Genomic DNA, 22,031 nt, shown 5'->3' on the forward strand with positions numbered 1-22,031 from the left:
CCTCCATTTGCAGCAATTACAGCCTTGCAGACCTTTGGCATTCTAGCTGTTAATTTGTTGAGGTAATCTGGAGAAATTGCACCCCACGCTTCCAGAAGCAGCTCCCACAAGTTGGATTGGTTGGATGGGCACTTCTTTGAGCAGATTGAGTTTCTGGAGCATCACATTTGTGGGGTCAATTAAACGCTCAAAATGGCCAGAAAAAGAGAACTTTCATCTGAAACTCGACAGTCTATTCTTGTTCTTAGAAATGAAGGCTATTCCATGCGAGAAATTGCTAAGAAATTGAAGATTTCCTACACCGGTGTGTACTACTCCCTTCAGAGGACAGCACAAACAGGCTCTAACCAGAGTAGAAAAAGAAGTGGGAGGCCGCGTTGCACAACTGAGCGAGAAGATAAGTACATTAGAGTCTCTAGTTTGAGAAACAGACGCCTCACAGGTCCCCAACTGGCATCTTCATTAAATAGTACCTGTTAGAGCCTGTTTGTGCTGTCCTCTGAAGGGAGTAGTACACACCGGTGTAGGAAATCTTCAATTTCTTAGCAATTTCTCGCATGGAATAGCCTTCATTTCTAAGAACAAGAATAGACTGTCGAGTTTCAGATGAAAGTTCTCTTTTTCTGGCCATTTTGAGCGTTTAATTGACCCCACAAATGTGATGCTCCAGAAACTCAATCTGCTCAAAGAAGTGCCCATCCAACCAATCCAACTTGTGGGAGCTGCTTCTGGAAGCGTGGGGTGCAGTTTCTCCAGATTACCTCAACAAATTAACAGCTAGAATGCCAAAGGTCTGCAATGCTGTAATTGCTGCAAATGGAGGATTCTTTGACGAAAGCAAAGTTTGATGTAAAAAAAATCTTATTTCAAATACAAATCATTATTTCTAACCTTGTCAATGTCTTGACTCTATTTTCTATTCATTTCACAACATATGGTGGTGAATAAGTGTGACTTTTCATGGAAAACACGAAATTGTTTGGGTGATCCCAAACTTTTGAACGGTAGTGTACATATATATAAATACATACTCATTGTGGTCATTGAAGATCCCATGGCGCTTATTGCAAAGAGTAGGGGGTTCCCCAGTGTGCTGGTGAAATTTCCAACCTGGCTCTCTCCATCTGGCCACCTAATCATCCCCATGTGTATTTGGCTCAATGACTCCTCCCTCTCCACCTCAAGCTGATGTGTGGTGAGCGTTCTGGCACAAAATGATTGATGTGCATCACCCAGGTGGTGCTACACATTGGTGGTGGTTGAGGTGAGTTCCCTCCTTCACTGTGAAGCGCTTTGGATATCGAGATAAAGAGCTATATAAACGTAATCCATTATTACTATTATTAGTAAATATACATACGTACATACATACATACATACATGAATATACATATAATCCACCACACTATTCAGTTACAATACTCAAAAAGGCTAACTTATTCAGATTACATTTATAATGCGTTGTTAAAATGCACATGTTAAACAATTGTACTGTCGTGAATATTATTTTATGTCACACTGTTGCTTGCTCCTTCGGGTTACTTGTTTCTCCATGCCATTATCTCAGCATGTGTTGACCATCTACCCACTTAGTGCTGTGTTCTACTGAATGTTTACTTAAGAGCAGGGCTGGTGACAGGACATACAAGTTCCACTGTGGGGGACAACATTACTATTATGTTGCATGAATGAGAAATATTCTATGACAGAAAAGCACAAATTTATCCACTGGAACTGCACGTGCACACACACACACACACACACACACACACACACACACACACACACACACACACACACACAAATGCACTACATTTATTGCGATGCAAAGAGTGAATGTATTGGGCAAATGAGATGTGTTCTGTGTTTAATTGTTGTTGATTTCCAAACTGCAAGTAGACCCTTTAAAAGACAATTTCTCTCCATTTGGTTTTCATTATTTGCATGACCTCATGCTTGCCCGACAACAAAACATAAACACATTGTCCCACCATAATGTCCATGCTGATTGGAAGGGAAGCATTCTAAAGGCGTTCTCCTCAAAATGTATAAAGTAACTGTAATCAGAATACTGGTGTTTTGAATCATAACGTGGGCTGAATAGAGATACTTCATTTCTGTATTCTGTGTAATGGCATTACTTGTATTCTGTTACACCCCAATCCTGCAGACATACATTACTATAGTGTATGCAAACACATGTGCACAAATGTGTACTACAGTTCCAGGGGCTTTCTTTAGCACTCAACCTCCATTTTAATCTGCTTGATGACTAGGGAAGACTAATTGTGCATCCTGCTCATCACTGGTCATCGTACGGCATCTCTCTCCTTAGGTTTTTTGATATCACTCCCCTGGGTCAGATTCTCAACAGATTCTCAGCTGATACTAACATCATAGACCAGGTAAGAGGATGCTAAATGAAAGATCCTGGGCACTGCAATAGAAAGAGAAGTGAGTATGTAGCTCAAAGATTGGTGCTTCTGGGCTGAACCTATACACATTCTAGCCTCCCTCAACAAATGCATCTTATCATGATGTCACTTAACCGAGTAAGTCGCTGACTAACACTCATTAAGTAGGATGCTTAATTCCCTGTTGTTATACAAGGGTAAGACTGTGACCATCTGCCACCAAGACATTGTTCAACCAAGGACATCAACCAAGACTTCGTTCAAGGCGGACACACCTTACTTAATATTTGAGCTATTCTCAATATAAATTATTCTACACATCCATGTAAATTAGCCAAAGTAGTGAAATCCTTTGAGTCAAAAGGAAATACTTTTCTGCTTTCTTTACAACATTTTGCTCTGAGGACACATTTATCTCATGGATTCGTCCTCTATACACATCTCCACTCCACTCACTGCTATATGGATCAGAGACACTCACTCCAACTATACTGCATTCTGTCGGGTAACATACCAAGGTTGCTCACTCTCTTCATTATTCTCTGCAGTCTCAGTAGAAACTCTATCATTAGCACTTGGTTCAACCTCATCTTTCCAAGGTGTATTCTGTGATGCAGCAGAGTACAGCGTTTCACTTTATGCTGATGATATACTGATGTATGTAATTAATCCCAAATGAAAATGTTCCTATCATTCTTAGAATATTTTAGATTGTTTTTTTTGGCTATATACAACATACAGAAGAGTGAATGCTCTCTGATAAACTCTGAAACTCTGCTGTTTAATCTTATTTACCTTCCTAAATCTGCCAAACAGGCCTCATATTTGGGAGTAAATATATAGTACTCGCTCAGTGGCTTTTGCTGACCCACAGTTTTCTCTAAAGTAGCCAGCGTATGATATATAATTCCTAATACAAACGTTCAGCTATTCTAATTAACCTGCCTCTTTCTCTCCTTACCTTTTCATGTTATTTACTCTTTCCATCACCCCTTCTGCTTCACCCTTTTGATTCTCTCTTTGGCCATCTTGCTTCCCACTCCTTTTTGCACTGCCTCTTTCTCTTTCCATCTCTGTTTTAGCACATCCCTCCAACGTTGGAGTCGTTGACCCGCTCCACATTGCTTTGTCTGTCAGCCATAGGGGTCATAGCATCCATCACTCCTGTCTTCCTGATTGCCCTCATCCCCCAAGCTGTGGCTTTCTACTTCATCCAGAAGTACTTTCGGGTTGCTTCCAAGTAAGTCCATAGCATCCATATATGTGGTGTAAATGTTGTATACACCGGGGAAGAGACCCTGGGGTAGACCCAGAACTCGCTGGAGGGACTACGTGTCCAATCTGGCCTGGGAACGCCTTGGGATCCCCCAGGAGGAGCTGGAGGGTGTTGCTGGGGAGAGGGACATCTGGAGTGCCCTACTTAACTTGCTGCCACGGTGACCCGACCCCGGAGAAGCATCTGATGATGAGATGAGAGATGAGACACCATGTAGTTGAAATAATTATCTCAGTTTTGAAAAGGATTTAAGATGGTGAAGATTATGATGATAATAATAATAATAATAAAAATTAGTTAAGTTTATTTTTCATAACAGTTATCAAAACCAGCGTTACGAAGTGCTTTACAATGTACAAATAAAACACAACAATAAAATACACAGTAATTTATAAATGAACAGGCAGGCACATGAAATACAAGAGGAATAAAACTTAAAAATGGATGATTAAATATCAATGAACACCAAGGAAAAAATGTAAAAACAATGGGTGGATTAAAACTAACAAAAAAAATTTAAATAGAGCAGTGCAAGATTTAAGTGCAAAGTCAAGAATAAAGTATAGGTATAAATAAAGTATAAGCATTTATCTTATCATGTTGCCACTTTTCAATTACTGTGCTATGGATAACTATGGGAAAATGCTGTTCCTTGAGAGAATAGGCAACTCGCAATTTCTCATGATATTTTCTCTATAAAGTTACCTTGCTGCACAAAAAAAAGAAAGAACAGATTATAGGCTAGGTGTAAGTAAATCACATCAATTTTATTTGTATAGCCCAATATCACAAATTACAATTTTGCCTCCGCGGGCTTTACAGCAACACAACATCCTGTCCTTAGACCCTCGCATTGGATAAGGAACAACTCTCTAAAAAAATATCTCTTTAAGAAGGAGAAAAAATAGGAAGAAACCTCAGGGAGATCAACAGAGGAGGGATCTCTCTCCCAAGACAGACAGTGTCAAATATCAGCTGTTGTCCATTTTATGTTATCATTCTCTCTCTCTCTCTCTCTCTCTCTCTCTCTCTCTCTCTCTCTCTCTCTCTCTCTCTCTCTCTCTCTCTCTCTCTCTCTCTCTCTCTCTCTCTCTCTCTCTCTCTCTCTCTCTCTCTCTCTCTCTCTCTCTCTCTCTCTCTCTCTCTCTCTCTCTCTCTCTCTCTCTCTCTCTCTCTCTCTCTCTCTCTCTCTCTCTCTCTCTCTCTCTCTCTCTCTCTCTCTCTCTCTCTCTCTCTCTCTCTCTCTCTTCTATTTCAGAGACCTCCAGGATCTTGATGACTCTACTCAGCTTCCTCTACTCTGCCACTTCTCTGAGACTGCGGAGGGCCTCACCACCATCAGGGCATTCAGGTACATGAATGTGCCAAGCCAACAAAGAGCAATCAAAGGTTCAGAAAGAGTTTTCCATGACCAGCAGCCCGGTTCTCAAATAGGTACATGAACTTGCATTTGGTTCCACCACATGAGGTGCTACTCAGTGGAGGTTACCGGATGCACTGGTTGGACCTAGCAGCGGTGAACATTGCTAATTGTATGAACTCAACTATGAGAAGACACAGATTAACCAAAATCTGTTTATTAAATCTTGTCAAATAAATCCAACCATTTTGTATATACTGTACTGTACATTGTACATATACTAGTGCGCTCCATGTCCATCTACCTCACGCATGTATGTAAGTAACCTGCTGACATCTGTCTCAGCATCTCTGATATATTCTCTGCACCACTGCACTTTAACACCTCTTATATCACCTGTATATAGTCAATTCTTGTGTATATATGTGAAGATTGTTGTGTTGTGTTGTTATTCTATGTTAAATACACTGAGAGAGCCATGAAACCAGAGTCAAATTCCATGTGGGTACCAACCTACATGGTCAATATACTTGATTCAGATTCTAATGCCAGTGTGTAGAGTCACATGCCGAATCACATCAGTAGCATCCCTAATGATGTCTAGATCTTTTGTGTTCGTAAACATTGCTGCTCCTTTAAGGCACAATGGATGACACCCAATACTGTTATGAGGGTCATCCCTCAGTACTCGGGTGTTGTTAATACAACAGATGAGATAATGATGGTTTCTGCTTGGATTAGGCCTACAAATAGGGAACAAAAATAAGTCAGCTATTTAAGTGTCAGTAGGAGTCACTCAGTCAGAATTGGTGACACAGTTCAGCCAAAGTTGTGCAGCAGTGAATTTGTTTGTTATTGATTTTTTTGGCTGACCGGACCAGCAGGCCAGCCTTACAAACGCAAATGTCTCTGACCGACTGACTGACTGAGTGATGATGTTTGACACGATTAGGCCGCTAGATCAGGTGACCAAAAATGTCACTGAAGTTACACGATTGGTCGGCCCAGCGCCAAAAGGCATGAGGGAGAGGCACAGTTAAAGCAACCCAAATAATCAAGGAAACGCTCACTGGTGAATTCACGAAAGGATTGTGCGGCTAAACCAGCACAAATAAGACAAAAAGAAACCGTGCATTTCTCAAAGCACCCGCGAATGGTGAAATGCACACCTAACTGCGCTACCAAGTAAATAGCATCTCAGCGCTCCGGTGCTATTTGCACGATTTAAATTAGGTAATATGCATACATTTAAAAAAAAAAAAAAGGTCCCCATATTTCCCCCAATTGTATCTGGCCAATTACCCCGCTCTTCCGAGCCGTCCTGGTCGCTGCTCCCACCCCCTCTGCTGATCCGGGAGGGCTGCAGACTACCACATGCCTCCTCCGATACATGTGGAGTCGCCAGCCACTTCTTTTCACCTGACAGTGAGGAGTTTCACCAGGGGGATGTAGCACATGGGAGGATCACACTATTCCCCCTAGTCCCCCCCCCCGCCTAGGCCCCCCGACCGACCAGAGGAGGCGCTAGTGCAGTGATCAGAACACATACCCACATCTGGCTTCCCACCCGCAGACACGGCTAATTGTGTCTGGAAGGACGCCCGACCAAGCCGAAGGTAACATGGGGATTTGAACCGGTGTTCCCCGTGTTGGTAGGCAACGGAATAGACCGCTACGCTACTCGGACTGAATATGCATACATTTGGTGCAAAATGGGCCCCTTTCTATGCAAATGAACCTCATTGCAAAACGCCGGCGCTATTAGCCACACGCAGGTAGAGGGAAATGGCTGGCGTCTTCAGAGAGTCGGTGGCAACTGACACACAGTGATATTCCGCAGAAGAATATCACTTACTGATTTAACTGAGACCAACATGATTCACAGGTACAGGTTGCCAGGTCAAACAGTTCCTGCTATACTTGATGACATTAAGGATGACACTGAGCCTGCCTGCTGTGCTCTTGGTGAAATGCCACCATTTACACTTTACCACATGAATAATTGCCATCAGACACAAAACAAGGGCAAATCACAGTTGGCTGCAATATTTTATGGGCGTTTACGCTGTAATATCATTAGCAAAATATCTTTTGTGAATTGGACCTTGAGACGAGGCAGATAGCAGTTGCAAGTGATGTGCAGTTCATGGTGCTATCAGCAGCTGCAGTCCATTCTCTGTGAATTTGCTTGTCAATACAGAGTGAGTCTTAGAAAAACGAGAGACATCTGCCAATAGAAACGGATGAAAGAGGAGGGGGGGTTAAAAGATCATTAGAATAGATATACTTACCATTAAATTAAGTTCTCTTTCAAGTCAAGCATTTCAAGATTGGACTGAAAAATATTGTTCTTGCACCTGCATTTATAATTTTTTTTTTTTTTTTACTTGAACGTAGTTTAACAATGTCATGTGACATATTATTTCAGTATAACAAATATTACTGGAACCATGACAGAAAATTGCAGATGAATATTTAACATCCAGGAATTCACATTATAGACCACTGTTGATCCCTGTAACATATTGGCCACAATTTTGAGTATGACCATACACAGTCCCGCCATATACTGGGTTTGGACCTAGATTGTATTTATTGTAGTGTCAGTAGTATAAGTAGTAGTCATAGAAGGAGCCCTTGTTTGTTAGTAGTTAATGGTCCTCGTTGGAGCAGTATTCTCTGTGTTTTTGTGTCTCCTCACATGTCGCCTCTCTCTTTCCCAGCGTTCATGTAATCCAATGTTAAACAGCTCTCACGGTTTCTCCTCTGACATCCCTCATTCCCAGAGGATGTTCTCTGTCCACACACACACGCAAACAAACACACTGAATCACTTGCTTTCTCAAAGCTAGTTAATGGGTCAGCTCCTTGGCATTCATCCGCAAGTTCCTATTATCATTATCCATTATCATTATCCATTCTTTATCCATTATCATTATCCATTCCTTATCGTTATCCATTCTTTATCCATTATCATTATCAATTTTTTATCCATTATGATTATCCATTATTATCCATTATCGTTATCCATTATCATATCATTATCATTATCTATTAGTCTCTGGCCAAACAGAGCCTCCAGTGAAGCTAGTTTCCGTTATTTAGGTTGAGCTGCTATGTTTGCACACAATGCATGTGTGTCACTTCCTATGCTATTTTTATATTATATCTCACGTACTTATTTTATTCTCATTTTTTATACATGTTAAATCTCTTCTATAGTTCCTGTTCAACTAGTTAAATTCATTTGTGAGTTCTTTCTGTGCTGCTGTATTGTCAACTACTCGACTAACTGCCAGGTAAAGATGACATCTATAACCTCATTCAGGTTTCCATATAATACCTTTCTTTAGAATACCCAGATGAGACATTTTGTTCACTATTTAAAGGCCGATAGAAGATGGCTGCCTCGTTTAACAGGAGAGGAACCAAGTTTGCACACATACAGAAAAAATATTTAGGTGCAAGACAAAAATACAAAACATAGAAGAAAGAAGTGAGGTCTGCAGACTGAAATGCTCCCAATACTTATTTCATTCATAACGTCTCAATCTATCAGATCTTCCTCAGGCAAAACACTCCTTTAGCCTAATTTAACAGGCAAATATTCAGATATTAGACATGTGTGACGACAATGTATGTTGGGTTTGACAGACGTGTAACACTTCTTACATAACCTGTTGAATAGAAAGATGCATGGAGGACTGGGCAGATGTATGTATGATGTCTGTGTAAACCTTTGTTTCAGACATGAGGCTCGTTTTAAACAGCGTATGCTGGAGCTGACTGACACCAACAACACAGCGTACCTGTTTCTGTCTGCTGCCAACCGCTGGCTGGAGGTCCGAACGGTGAGAAATATTGCCATTAGATCAATCTGGAATTAATCTTAAAGGTCTTGTAGTGCCACAGTCCATGCATATTGTTATGCCTATTTTTGTCTGTAGTCCTTGTGGCAAAGAAACCCCTTTCACTTGCTGTACCATACCCTGTCAATTCGGTACTATAGCACCTTTTTCAAAAGGAAGCAAAAGGCATCCGGGTGGCGTGGCGGTCTATTCCGTTGCCTACCAACACGGGAATTGCCGGTTTGAATCCCTATGTTGCCTCTGGCTTGGTCGGGCATCCCTACAGACACAGTTGGCCGTGTCTGCAGGTGGGAAACTGGATGTGGGTCTGTGTCCTGGTTGCTGCACTAGCACCTCCGATGGTCAGTCAGGGTGCCTGTTCGGGGGGAAAAGGGTGATCCTCCCATGCGCTACGTCCCCCTGGTGAAACTCCTCACTGTCAGGGGAAAAGAAGTGGCTGGCTACTCCACATGTATTGGAGGAGGCATGTGGTATTCTGCAGCCCTCCCCGAATCAGCAGAGGGGGTGGAGTAGCGACCGGGGCGGCTCAGAGGAGTGGGGTAATTGGCCAGATACAATTGGGGAGAAAAACAGGGGCAAACCCCCCCCCCCAAAAAAAAAAAATCAAATAAATGATCCCCTCCCCATTATAAATGTTTTGCCATCATTTCTCTGTGTGCTTGCAGGACTACTTAGGGGCGGTGATAGTGCTGACAGCAGCTGTAGCCTCCATATGGAGCTCACGCTATGGCTTCCGAGCTGAAGGCCTCGTGGGCTTAGGGCTCACCTACGCCCTTACTGTGAGTTTTCACCAACCGATGGTTTACTGGATTGTCTCTCTGTTGAAATTCTCCAATTTCCATCTCATTCCCTCCCTTTTTCACTCTCAAAATGCCAATTCTATTAACAGCTCAGATGGACGGAAGCTATAGGTCAATATCTAGAAAGAACAACACAAGCAAACCCGTACATCCCATCAGTGGGGGTAGCATTCTTTTCACACTCTTGATACTGTTGGATTGAAAAGTACTTTAAAAGTACTACATTAGCTTTTAGCCACATACAGTGCATCCGGAGAGTATTCACACCCCTTCACTTTCCCCACATTTTGTTATGTTACAGCCTTATTCCAAAATGGATTAAATTCCTTTTTTTTCTCATCGATCGACATACAATACCCCATAATGACAAAGCGAAAAAGGTTTTGTAGAAATTTTTGAAAATGTGTTAAAAATAAAAAACTGAAATATTGCATGTACATAAGTATTCACACCCTTTGCTATGACACTCAAAATTGAGCTCAGGTTCATCCTGTTTCCACTGATCATCCTTGAGATGTTTCTACATCTTGATTGGAGACCACCTGTAGTAAATTCAATTGATTGGACATGATTTGGAAAGGCACACACCTGTCTATATAAGGTCCCACTGTTGACAGTGCATGTCAGAGCAGAAACCAAGCCTGTGGACCTCCGAGGCAGGATTGTATCGAGGCACAGATCTGGGGAAGGATACAAAAAAATGTCTACAGCTTTGAAGGTCCCGAAGAGCACAGTGGTCTCCATCATTCATAAATGGAAGAAGTTTGGATCCACCAGGACTCTTCCTAGAGCTGGCCGCCCAGCCAAACTGAGCAATCGGGGGAGAAGGGCCTTGGTCAGGGAGGTGACCAAGAACCCGATGGTCACTCTGACAGAGCTCCAGCGTTCCTCTGTGGAGATGGGAGAACCTTCCAGAAGGACAACCATCTCTGCAGCACTCCACCAATCAGGCCTTTATGGTAGAGTGGCTAGGCGGAAGCCTCTTCTCAGTAAAAGGCACATGACAGCCCGCTTGGAGTTTGCCAGAAAGCACCTAAAGGACTCTCAGACCATAAGAAACAAGATTCTCTGGTGTGATGAAACCAAGATTGAACTCTTTGGCCTGAATGCCAGAGGTCACGTCTGGAGGAAACCAGGCACCTCTCATCACCTTGCTAATATCATCCCTACAGTGAAGCATGGTGGTGGCAGCATCATGCTGTGGGGATGTTCTTCAGCGGCAGGAACTGGGAGACTAGTCAGGATCGAGGGAAAGATGAATGGAGCAAAGTATGGAGAGATCCTTGATGAAAACCTGCTCCAGAGCGCTCAGGACCTCAGACTGGGGCGAAGGTTTACCTTTCAACATGACAACGACCCTAAGCACACAGCCAAGACAACGAAGGAGTGGCTTCGGGACAAGTCTGTGAATGTCCTTGAGTGGCCCAGCCAGAGCCCAGAATTGAACCCCATTGAACATCTCTGGAAAGACCTGAAAATAGCTGTGCAGCGACGCTCCCCATCTAACCTTACAGAGCTTGAGAGGATCTGCAGAGAAGAATGGGAGAAATACCCCAAATATAGGTGTGCCAAGCTTATAGCTTCATACCCAAGAAGACTTGAGGCTGTAATCGCTGCCAAGGGTGCCTCAACCAAGTACTGAGTAAAGGGTGTGAATACTTATGTACATAAAATATTTCAGTTTTTTATTTTTAATAAATTTGCAAAAAATTCTACAAAACCTTTTTCGCTTTTTCATTATGGGGTATTGTGTGTAGATTGATGAGGAAAAAAAGGAATTTAATCCATTTTGGAATAAGGCTGTAACATAACAAAATATGGGGAAAGTGAAGGGGTGTGAATACTTTCCGGATGCACTGTAATTGTGCACACCTGCTTACTTTGGATCTAAAATCCAAGTGGCTTCGGCGATCAGATGAGAAACAATATACATTATTTAAATTCATGTTGCAGTTTTGATTTATTTATATGTCCTTTCATCCAATCATTGTTCATACCTGTTGAATCAAACTTAGCGTTATAGGGACTGAAGTTTTTCGCAGAAGACGCTTTTGTGGGCTGGAGTGAGAGACCCTGGCCATGTCTCTGGTCCATAAACATTAATTAATGGCAATATAGACTCTCCAATTAACCCACCGGGGATGTCTTTGCACTATAGAAAACCCACAGAAACACAGTGGAGAAAATGCTAACTCTACAAAGAAAGGCTAGGATTGAACTCAGGACCCACATGATGTGAAGCCAAATTGCTAACATCTAAGTCGTCCTCTGTATGGAGTTTGCATGTTCTCCCTGTGTCTGCGTGGGTTTCCTCTGGGTGCTCCGGTTTCCTCCCACAGTCCAAAGACGTAGATCAGGGGACTCGGCCGTACTAAATTACCCCTAGGTGTGAATGTGTGTGTGTCGGCCCTGTGATGGCCTTGCGGCCTGTCCATGGGTGTCTCCCCGCCTGCCACCCAGTGACTGCTAGGATAGGATCCAGCATCCCCACGACCCTGAGAGCAGGATAAGCGGTTTGGATAATGGATGGATGGATGTGTGTTATTGTTTTTCTTGTAAGTAATTCTGTTTTACCACATCCATACAGGTACAAACTCTCTATACCATGAAGCGAAAGTTGCCCTTCAGAACACTGCAGAATACTATGGTGTAACATGACAAAGTTTTGCTGTCTCAGCTCACTGGTGAGGAACTTAGTTGAGATAGTTTGGAGCAAATATAATAACACACAATAGATAGAATACATAAACACCAGTGAGAAAAAGGCAATCCTGCAGAACAGTAACAGGGTTGAGCCCTACCTTGTGTCCTTACACAAGATACCGAATCCCTTGCTGTTCGAAAATTGACGTTTAAACTCGTAAAATACAACCTCACCGCTTTTGTTGTCTTTCTATAGGTGACCAACTACCTGAACTGGGTTGTGAGGAACCTAGCAGACCTGGAGGTTCAGATGGCAGCTGTGAAGAAAGTCAACAGCTTCCTCAGCACAGAGTCCGAGAACTATGACGGATCTATGGGTAACTGACATTATATTGTTTAATATTTCAGCTGGTCCCCCCTTCCCCCTCAGATTGTTCTGGCTAAATAAGAAAAGACCAAACAATTGCTTGAAAACAATAAAAGAACCATTAGAAATTGCTTTCATTTGCTCTTTAGTTCAGTAATAAATAATTAGTAATTAGTTCAGTGCAAGTAATTGTCCTACTACTTACCACTGGACTACTTCTCCAACAGCAGTGTCAGTTTTTAATGTTCCCTGGTGGCTAATGTGAAGAATGCCGATAGCTAATGTCTAAGGCAAGTGGAATTGTTTAAATCTTTGAAAGCAGTGAAGTAAGTGAAGTGTCACATTGTCACAAATCCAAACAGTAGATTCCACAGAAGTAGTTTATAGGGTGAAAGAGAACAGCCTGGCACAGTGACTTAATACCACTTGTTGGAGGCTTGTTACTTGTGGGAATGTATTCTTTTCTGCTCACATACATGGAGTCTTCTGCAAGACAATAACTGCAAAAAAAGTAGATGGAGTTAGCTGTCAAATGGTGATGATGACATCGTTTTCCTACACTTTACAAATAATTTCAGGAGTAAGTTCCATACACACACTCTTAAACAGTAACTCAAACGTGTCAGAGTTCTTGGAGATAGAGAGCATTTGTCACAGTTAGGATTCACGTTGGACAGTTTAGCCTCATGAAGATGATTTCTGTGAAGCCCTATGAACTGAAGAAGGCTAAGCCGACCATAAGATGATGAAGCCCTGACTGCTTCTTGTGCGTCATTCCTCCATTGATCCGAAAAAGGCATACCAAGTGCCTCTTCCTGTTTTGTCCTCTGCAAAAATGTGCGGTTGTACAAATACAAGATGTTTCCGTTGAGCAAATCTGTCACGTTGAGTAGCCTATCATTCTCAGACGCTAGCAGGAGCTGCACACAGGGAGGAAAATTAGATATCCGAGTCTGTTATTGCAGGTACAGGTGCAGGTACTGAGCTGATTTGTGCGCTCATGTGTGGAGGACCTTTAAAACTCGCTTTAACTCAGTTGACACTCTAAAAATTGTTTTGAGTTTCTGGGATGCACTGTTTCTATGGTGAAATACAAATGTTCACGGACGGAAAAATGATTCAGACTCTTGGCAAGAAAGGGACGATAAGATGACATAGAGCTTGATGGAAGGAAAGGAGAGAGAAAGCTGCTAAAGAGAACAAAGAGAGAGAGGGAAAGAGAGATGAAAGTTATACGTTTTTGCACATTTATTTTTTAAAGACAGGGAAGGGAGAGCTATTTCTCCCTCCATCTCTCTTTTTCTCCCTCTCCCTCTCTCTCACACGTTTTTCCTCTTGCTCTCATTTCTTTCTCTTCCTTTCCAGGGTCATCTTATTCCTCCTGACCTGATCCTGGTTTCTGGTAAATAAGCCACGAAACCCTAAAAACAATCCCAAAATCTTGAGTAAGAATGGAGAATAGAAAGGGTTCTTCCTCAGTGACATCATGGAAACTTCCAGAAAGCCCTGATAACAGAGTAAAAATCTCCGCCGTGTTTACAGAGTTAGGGAGGTAGCCAGTGCTATAACAATATAACTGTCATCCACTGGGCCATGTCTTACTGGTCTGCACACACACACACACACACACACACACACACACACACACACACACACACACACACACACAAATCCCAGTGATTCCAATAGCCACCATCTAGGGAGGTAGAGAGGTCGCCAGACCAGCTTGCTCAGTCTAACACACTTTTATCTCAAGCAATTAAATTTAACATAAAAGTTTGTTCTTCTGCCCTCTGCCATTTGTAAAATTAAGCAGATAAAATATCTTTGTGCACTAGCTGTAATCTCATGTTTAGAGGCATCTACGCTGTGGCTAGAAAGTGTGTTGCCACAGAAATTTAGTAAACATTCAGTTGTTATTTCTAGTCCATTGACTGAACATCTCTGCTGTCTTTAATGTTTTCTCCATCATTTCGGGCGCTCTTTTGTTCTACACGTGCAGCGCAGATTCTAATGCGCCCATACATGCTGAAATGCCGACACACAGTGGTGACACATAGTGAGTATAGTAAAAGGCTGTGCTATCTACACACGTGCTTACTATTTGCAGATTGTAACAAAGAAGACTGAAAGCTAAATTTTAATAGAATGAATCAGAATCAGAATACTTTATTAATCCCCGAGGGGAAATTGGTATTGAGAGACAGGATTTACTGCAGTACTGCCATCTTACAACAAAAACAATTTATTGCCATTTTTTTGCTTGAGAACTTTGTCAGAGCAAACAAAGAAGATTGAGGGGACAGACAATTTATAGGCAGAAAAGTGTGCAAATGATTAGAACTATAATACAATAAGAGAATTATTATCCAGTGGGGTTGGAGGTTAGTGTGTACACTTCCACATTGATACAAACCAGTTAAACCAAATGGAACAAAAGTGACTTGATGAGAGGGCATGATGTATAACCAACCCAAATCACAGAATAAAAAAAATTCTGTAAATCAATCTTTTTCTAATTCACAATGTGTAAAAAAGACACCAGCAAATCTTATAGGATTATATTAGGTTCATATTATCAGCATCCATACAAAGATAACTTTGATAAGAATAAAGAAAAACCTCCATAAGTCTGCTTCTAAAAAAAGACGAATACGCAAATCTCTGCAGCAAAACAGACTTCTTTCGTTAATAAATGTTGATACTAAGATCCTTGCTAAGGGCTTGGCCCATCGCTCGGAAAATATTCTCCCAAACTCAGATGAGCAAACAGGATTTATAAAGGGGTGCCAGCTGTTTAAAAATGTCCGTACCCTCTTAAATATTATCTATTCTAAAACTTCAACAACAAACCCTGAAGTAGTGATCTCAGTCAACGCTGGAAAAACATTCGACAGGGTTGAATTGGACTACCTGTTTACTGCATTAAGTCATTATGTCATTCAATCCAGTTTTTTCACCTTATCTCACGGCACCTGTCGAGGTTGTCCCTTATCCCCACCTATTATTCACATTAGCAATAGAGTTCTTCTCAATCTTTCTGAGATGCTCTTCCACTTTTACTGATATCATAAATGGATATCACGTTTGGGCATGAAACTTAAGCTTTCACTCTGTGCTGATGATTTGCTGTTGTATGTCTCAAATCCAAACCATTCTCAGTTCTCTCAGCAGTTCTCTCTGGTTTTCAGAGAATTTGGATCATTTTCAGGCTATAAAGTAAATATCTCCTGGAGTGAATGCTATCCTATTAATGCTTTGGCAGTACAACACAATCAGTCTGATATGACTTTCAAATTGAGTCCCTCCGGCTTTAAGTATCTGGGGATAAATGTAACCAGGAAACTGACCTCACATTTTTTGGCTAATTTCTCCCCTTTGGTGTCTAGAATTAAATCTGACTGACCTTCAAAGATGGGATCATTTATCTCTGTCTTTGATTGGTAGAATTAACCCTGTTAAAATAAATATTTTGCCCAAATTCTTATTTTTGCTCCAATGTGTCCCCCTATTTCTGCCAAAATGTTTTGTTTTTTTAAACAATTGATCAAGCTATTTCTGGCTTTTTATGGTGTGGAAAGGCACCCAGAATCAGTAAATTGATTCTTCAGAGATGCAAATTTCAACAGTGGACTTTCTCTGCCAAATTTCCAGATGTATTACTGGGTGACACACATTCAAAAATTTTCACTTTGGCTTAATTCAATGGATATGCCATGTTGTAAGTTAGAGGCACAGTCCTGTGTTTCATCTTCCCTAATGGCTCTGTTTACCTCCCTATTCCATCAACCCCTCTGGCTTTACAAATAACCAAGTGGTACGTTCCACCCTCAAAATTTGGTATCAGTTCAGGTGGCATTTTAAATTTATTTCAGCATCCTCTTTAGCTCCTGTACTGAGAAATCATTTACTTCGACCTTTGTCTACAGACTCCACCTTTTCTGTATGGCATGACAAAGGCCTGAATTTTGTTTTTTGTTTTTTTTTAAGATCTGTATAAGGATAGTATCTTTATAGTTTTGCAAATCTATCATGTGAATTTCATCTCCCACCTAATCTCCTTTGTTATTTTCAAATTAGGCACTGCGTTAAATATTTGTTTTCAGTTTTCCCCTCCGAGTCAACCCTGGGATGAGTTTCTCAGCACCGATCACCATCAAAAGTCACTCATTGTGAAGGTTTATAACAAACTAGCAAATTTAACTTATAACAATCTTTCATGTGACAGTTCACCAGCCACTAAAGTCAAGGCTGCCTGGGAGCTTGAACTGGGCTTGAACCTGGATGATGACTGGTGAGACGTTGTTCTTAACAAAATTCACACAAGCTCAACTTGCGCTCGACTCACACTCATACAGTTCAAAGTACTATTTAGGGTTAATTTTTCAAAAGTGCGATTGTCACACATTTATCCCAGTATCACTGACAGTTGCGATAAATGTCATGCTTCATCCTGCAGTCTAACTCATATGTTCTGCTGCTGTCATTTGTTATCTTGTTTTTGGCAGAACTACTGTGATACTTTGTCAAAAATACTTTCAAAAACTATAAAAGTCTCTCCATATTGCCATATTTGGGCTCCCAGAAGGCTAATACCAATTCACCTCTAAGCAGTTAGATGTTCTAGTTTTCACTTCCTTACTGGCGGGGTGCCACCTTCTCCACTGGAAGTCTACCAAAACTCCTCCAGCACTCAGTGGCTCAGGGACACCATGTCCTTTCTTAAGCTAGAAAAGATCAAATAAGCTGTGAGAGGTAACTCTGATAACTTCTTTGGCAGTTGGCAACTGCTTCCTGATGTTTTTTAACCCTCTTCAAACTCTGTCTCCAGATTAATGCCCCCCCTCCCCTCCCTTTTTTTGCTTCTTTTTCTCTTCTCTTCTTTTTTTCTTTATCTTTTTATGGTTGTTGTGGTTGGGCTGATCTATTAATTGATTTGCTTGCTTCATAAATGTGTTCTTGTTGGGTTTTTTTTGATACTATGAAAATCTTTCATAAAAAAAAGAATAAACAAAACATACACTGTATTAAAAACATCATAGCATGACCTTAAATAGAGGTCATCATTTAGACCCCCAGGATGGAGGGTCCCAAGTGTAAACATCCAATAGGCTTCATTACAGTAAACATTTATCAAGGTTATGAAGGGCATTTGACTTTCCCATTAACTAAAACGGAGATATCAGGGTCAGCTTTGCTAAAACATCACAGAAAGTTGAATCAGTTCATCTGGATATGTTTGTTGAGAGGGATGTCTTATCACTCATCTAAAGGCCCAGACACACCAAACAGACTAGCGGCGACAAAGGCCGACTGTTGTGTCGCCTCACGTCACCTGCTGTCTGGGCCAAAAAGTAGCACTTGAACACACCGCAAAGACTACAGCCGACAGCCCTGATTCGCTAGCTTAGCACTGATTCACTAAGCTGAACAGCCAATCGCAGTGATCTCTCTCACCGACGGGCTCCACCAATTCAACATGCTGTATCTGCCAAAAAGCTGCCGACAGCAGTCTGACTAGTACCGACGGTGTGGGACACTCTGTAAAATGTAGGGTCACAGATGCTCACCCCACATTGGCCTACGGCCTGATGTGTCAGGGCCCTAAGTGACCTCCTCAGTCTCAACTGACAGCAGGTATCCCCACCCTTATAAACAATACAGTGACATAACGACCAAAAATAATGATCAACGTCATATGCAAATAACTGTGACCTTAACTAGAGTTACAATGGCCATGTGTACTATTCACAGAGGATTGGGGAGTAGTTGAAATCACAGCATTGTACGAGGGCAACAGATGTACTCTGATGTAGTGACTTGTAAATTGGGGAATCTAAACAGACGGTGGCCAAGAGGATGGCACAACACAGGAGAGCTAACACGTCACCAGGACTCCAGTCTACACCATCTACAGGCCAGTGGCCACTCTTTCAAGGATGAGGATGTGCACATCCTTGATAGGGAGGAACGCTGGTTTGAACGGGGAGTCAAAGAAGCCATCTATGTTAAGAGGGAACGACCACCCCTGAACCGGGGGGGGCTAAGAGTACATCTGTCACCATCTTACAATGCTGTGATTGCAACTATTCCCCAATCCTCTGAATAGTACACATGACCATCGTAACTCTAGTTAATAGTCACGGCAATTTGCATATGAAACGAATCGTTGGTTTCGGTCGTTATGAAATTTAATGAACATTTTCTGGCACAGGATACAAATCCTCTATACCACACCCGGCAAATCAAAACAAACAACCATACAAAAAAGAACCACAATATAGTTATTAAAATCACAATAATCTCACAAATAATCACAGATCACGTAAATACAATAGTCTCTCAAATACAATAGTCTCACAAATAATCACAGTCACACAATACTCACAATGATCACAACTCGGCTTTATAATTGTATAAAAGGCATTTTTTGACCAACATGTATCTAATCTATTTTTAAAAGAGTTAAGTTAAGGAGCTGCACCATATCCTCTGGAAGTTCGTTCCATGCTCCTACAGCACGAGCTGTGAACAAGTTTTCTCTCTTTTCAGATTGACACTTTAACGGAAATAATTTTAAGGTGTTCCCTCTTAACTCATATCTGTTATTCCAAAAGTAGACAACAGGCTCAGCTGTGAAATCATATATTTTGTGAACAAGCTTATAGACTTCAATCATGTCTCCTCGATGTCTCCTGTAGAGTTGGTAGTTGTAAATTTCTTAACCTCTCGTCATATGACCTCTCTTTCAGACCCGGGATTAGTTCAGTAGCTTTTCTCTGAACCTTCTCAATTTTTTCTATATATTTTACTTTATAAGGACACCAGACCGAGCTTGCAAATTCAAGATGAGGTAGTTATGCCACTGTGTTGCTTATAAGAGGGGGGGGGATACCTGCAGTCATCTGAGACTTACATGACCTGTGTCACATGGGTCAAAGAGGATTGACTAATGTTCGTTTTCACCTGGAAGTAAGAAAAAGCATAGATCTCGTTTTTTGTTGAATTTATCTTCAGGGCCATCATCACTATCTTCTAGATGCTTGAAAACATGTTTTCAACTAAAAAAAAAGAAAAGAAGAAGCAGTTTACTACCTCTTTAGATGGCTAACGATATGAAACATTATGTGGAATTGCATCTTCTTGCAGTCTGGACAGGCAGTGCAGAGACCACTGCACAACTAGATGTCTACAACTGAAACAAATCCTTCATCAGTTTGTGCAGTTAGTGAACAGCTACGGTGCTGAGGCTGAGGCCATGCTGTGGCGTTTTAGAGCAACCTCGTGCGTGTCAGTGAATATTCACTGGATATGCTATAAAGGAGATCACTAAAGGCAATATAACAAAAATACATTTTTGGTTTTTATTATGATTTCAAAATGTAATTCTTCAACTCAGAAGGAAATTAAATTGTCTTTTTTTATTTTTATTTTTTTTGGACTTTTTCCCCCTTTTCCTCTCCAATTGTATCCTGCCAATTACCCCACTCTTCTGAGCTGTCCCGGTCGCTGCTCCACCCCTCTGCCGATCCGGGGAGGGCTGCAGACTACCACATGCCTCCTCCGATACATGTGGAGTCACCAGCCCCTTCTTTTAACCTGACAGTGAGGCGTTTCACCGGGGGCACGTAGCGCGTGGGAGGATCACACTATTCCCCCCAGTTCCCCCTCCCCCCTGAACAGGTACCCCCACCGACCAGAGGAGGTGCTAATGCAGCGACCAGGACACATACCCACATCCGGCTTCCCACCCGCAGACACGGCCAATTGTGTCTGTAGGGACACCGGACCAAGCCGGAGGTAACACAGCGATTCGAACTGGCGATCCCCGTGTTGGTAGACAATGGAATAGACCGCTACACTACCCGGATGCCCGGAAATTGTCCTTTTTAATAATCTTTACCGCTGGTACAACAGCTCTTAAAATTTGCTACCTCCTTACGGAGATATGGCCTTACTAGGTCTTAGATGTCACTTCTTAGTAGTCGGTAGTTGTGTGTCTTGGATCTGTGTATCTTGAGTAAGTACACAGTGGAACTCACAAGTTAAACACAACCGTTAGAAGTCATACAAACAATACTGTATTGTTAAAATGGAATCTGAGGGACCCTTGAAGTACTTTAATAGGGAAACTATGCTATATTTGGACTGTTATGACTTTGTCCATATGGTCGGAATGCCAGTGTTTATACAAGCCAACACGAAGATAAACAACTAGTGGGAGATGCAGTTGGATTTATGCTTTCATTGTCTGGTACTCAAGATCATTTTTCCAATTCATGCCTATAGCTCCTACATGAAAAAATACATAATTTTTTATATTTCATATAAAATATATGAAAAAGGTTTCTGCCATGTTTTTTCCCCTCGACCAATCCAGTAAAGGCTTACTGTGTATCAGTGACCTTAAGATAAAATTAAGATAATACGCTCGCACATAAAAGTTATTGGACATTGACTACTACTACTTTCGGTTGCTCCCGTTAGGGGTTGCCACAGCGGATCATCCATTTCCATCTCTTCCTGTCCTCTGCATCTTCCTCTGTCACACCAGCCACCTGCATGTCCTCCCTCACCACATCCATAAACCTCCTCTTTGGCCTTCCTCCTCTCCTCTTCTCTGGCAGCTCCATATTCAGCATCCTTCTCCCAATATACCCAACATCTCTCCTCCACACATGTCCAAACCATCTCTAACTTGTCTCTCCTCCTTTGTCCGCAAACAGTCCAACCTGAGCTGTCCCTCTAATATACTCATTCCTAATCCGGTCCTGCTTGATCACTCCCAATGAAAATCTTAGCATCTTCAACTCTGCCACCTCCAGCTCCACCTCCTGTCGTTTTGTCAGTGCCACTGTCTCCAAACCATATAACATAGCTGGCCTCACAACCAACTTGTAAACCTTCCCTTTAACTCTTGCTGGTACCCTTCTGTCACAAATCACTCCTGACACTCTTCTCCACCCACTCCACCCTGCCTGCACTCTCTTCTTAAGCTCTCTTCTGCACTCCCCGTTACTTTGGACAGCTGACCCCTAGTATTTGTTCTAAAAGTAAGAAGGCAAAGTCTGTGGATATCCATTAGATTGTACCTAAGAATCCATAAGAGCATACAAATGAACACCAAGTCAGCAAGTGACTTAGGCTGCTCAGGCAAAGAAGAAACGCTGCACTGATTGCAAAATAAGAAAATCAAAAGAATCTAACTTTTGTGCTATAGAAAACGTGTACAATTGAAAATCAACAGATGAGTCTCTGCTGTACATGTTTCACACATTAGTTATTGTACTGACGTTGCTGAG

General features: G+C 41.8%; 1 protein-coding gene across 1 annotated transcript in view; it reads left to right on the forward strand.

The window, feature by feature from the left end:
* Nucleotides 1-22,031, forward strand: part of abcc9 (ATP-binding cassette, sub-family C (CFTR/MRP), member 9) — a 157,664-nt gene that overhangs the window by 102,758 nt on the left and 32,875 nt on the right. Inside the window, exons 27-32 of the mRNA XM_056275655.1 lie at nucleotides 2,336-2,405; nucleotides 3,497-3,654; nucleotides 4,949-5,041; nucleotides 8,799-8,901; nucleotides 9,585-9,698; nucleotides 12,619-12,739. Of these exons, the coding sequence (XP_056131630.1) occupies nucleotides 2,336-2,405; nucleotides 3,497-3,654; nucleotides 4,949-5,041; nucleotides 8,799-8,901; nucleotides 9,585-9,698; nucleotides 12,619-12,739 (659 nt within the window). The remainder of the gene's footprint in view (nucleotides 1-2,335; nucleotides 2,406-3,496; nucleotides 3,655-4,948; nucleotides 5,042-8,798; nucleotides 8,902-9,584; nucleotides 9,699-12,618; nucleotides 12,740-22,031) is intronic.

The sequence above is a fragment of the Lampris incognitus genome, chromosome 3 (assembly GCF_029633865.1).
Source record: "Lampris incognitus isolate fLamInc1 chromosome 3, fLamInc1.hap2, whole genome shotgun sequence".
NCBI lineage: Eukaryota > Metazoa > Chordata > Actinopteri > Lampriformes > Lampridae > Lampris > Lampris incognitus.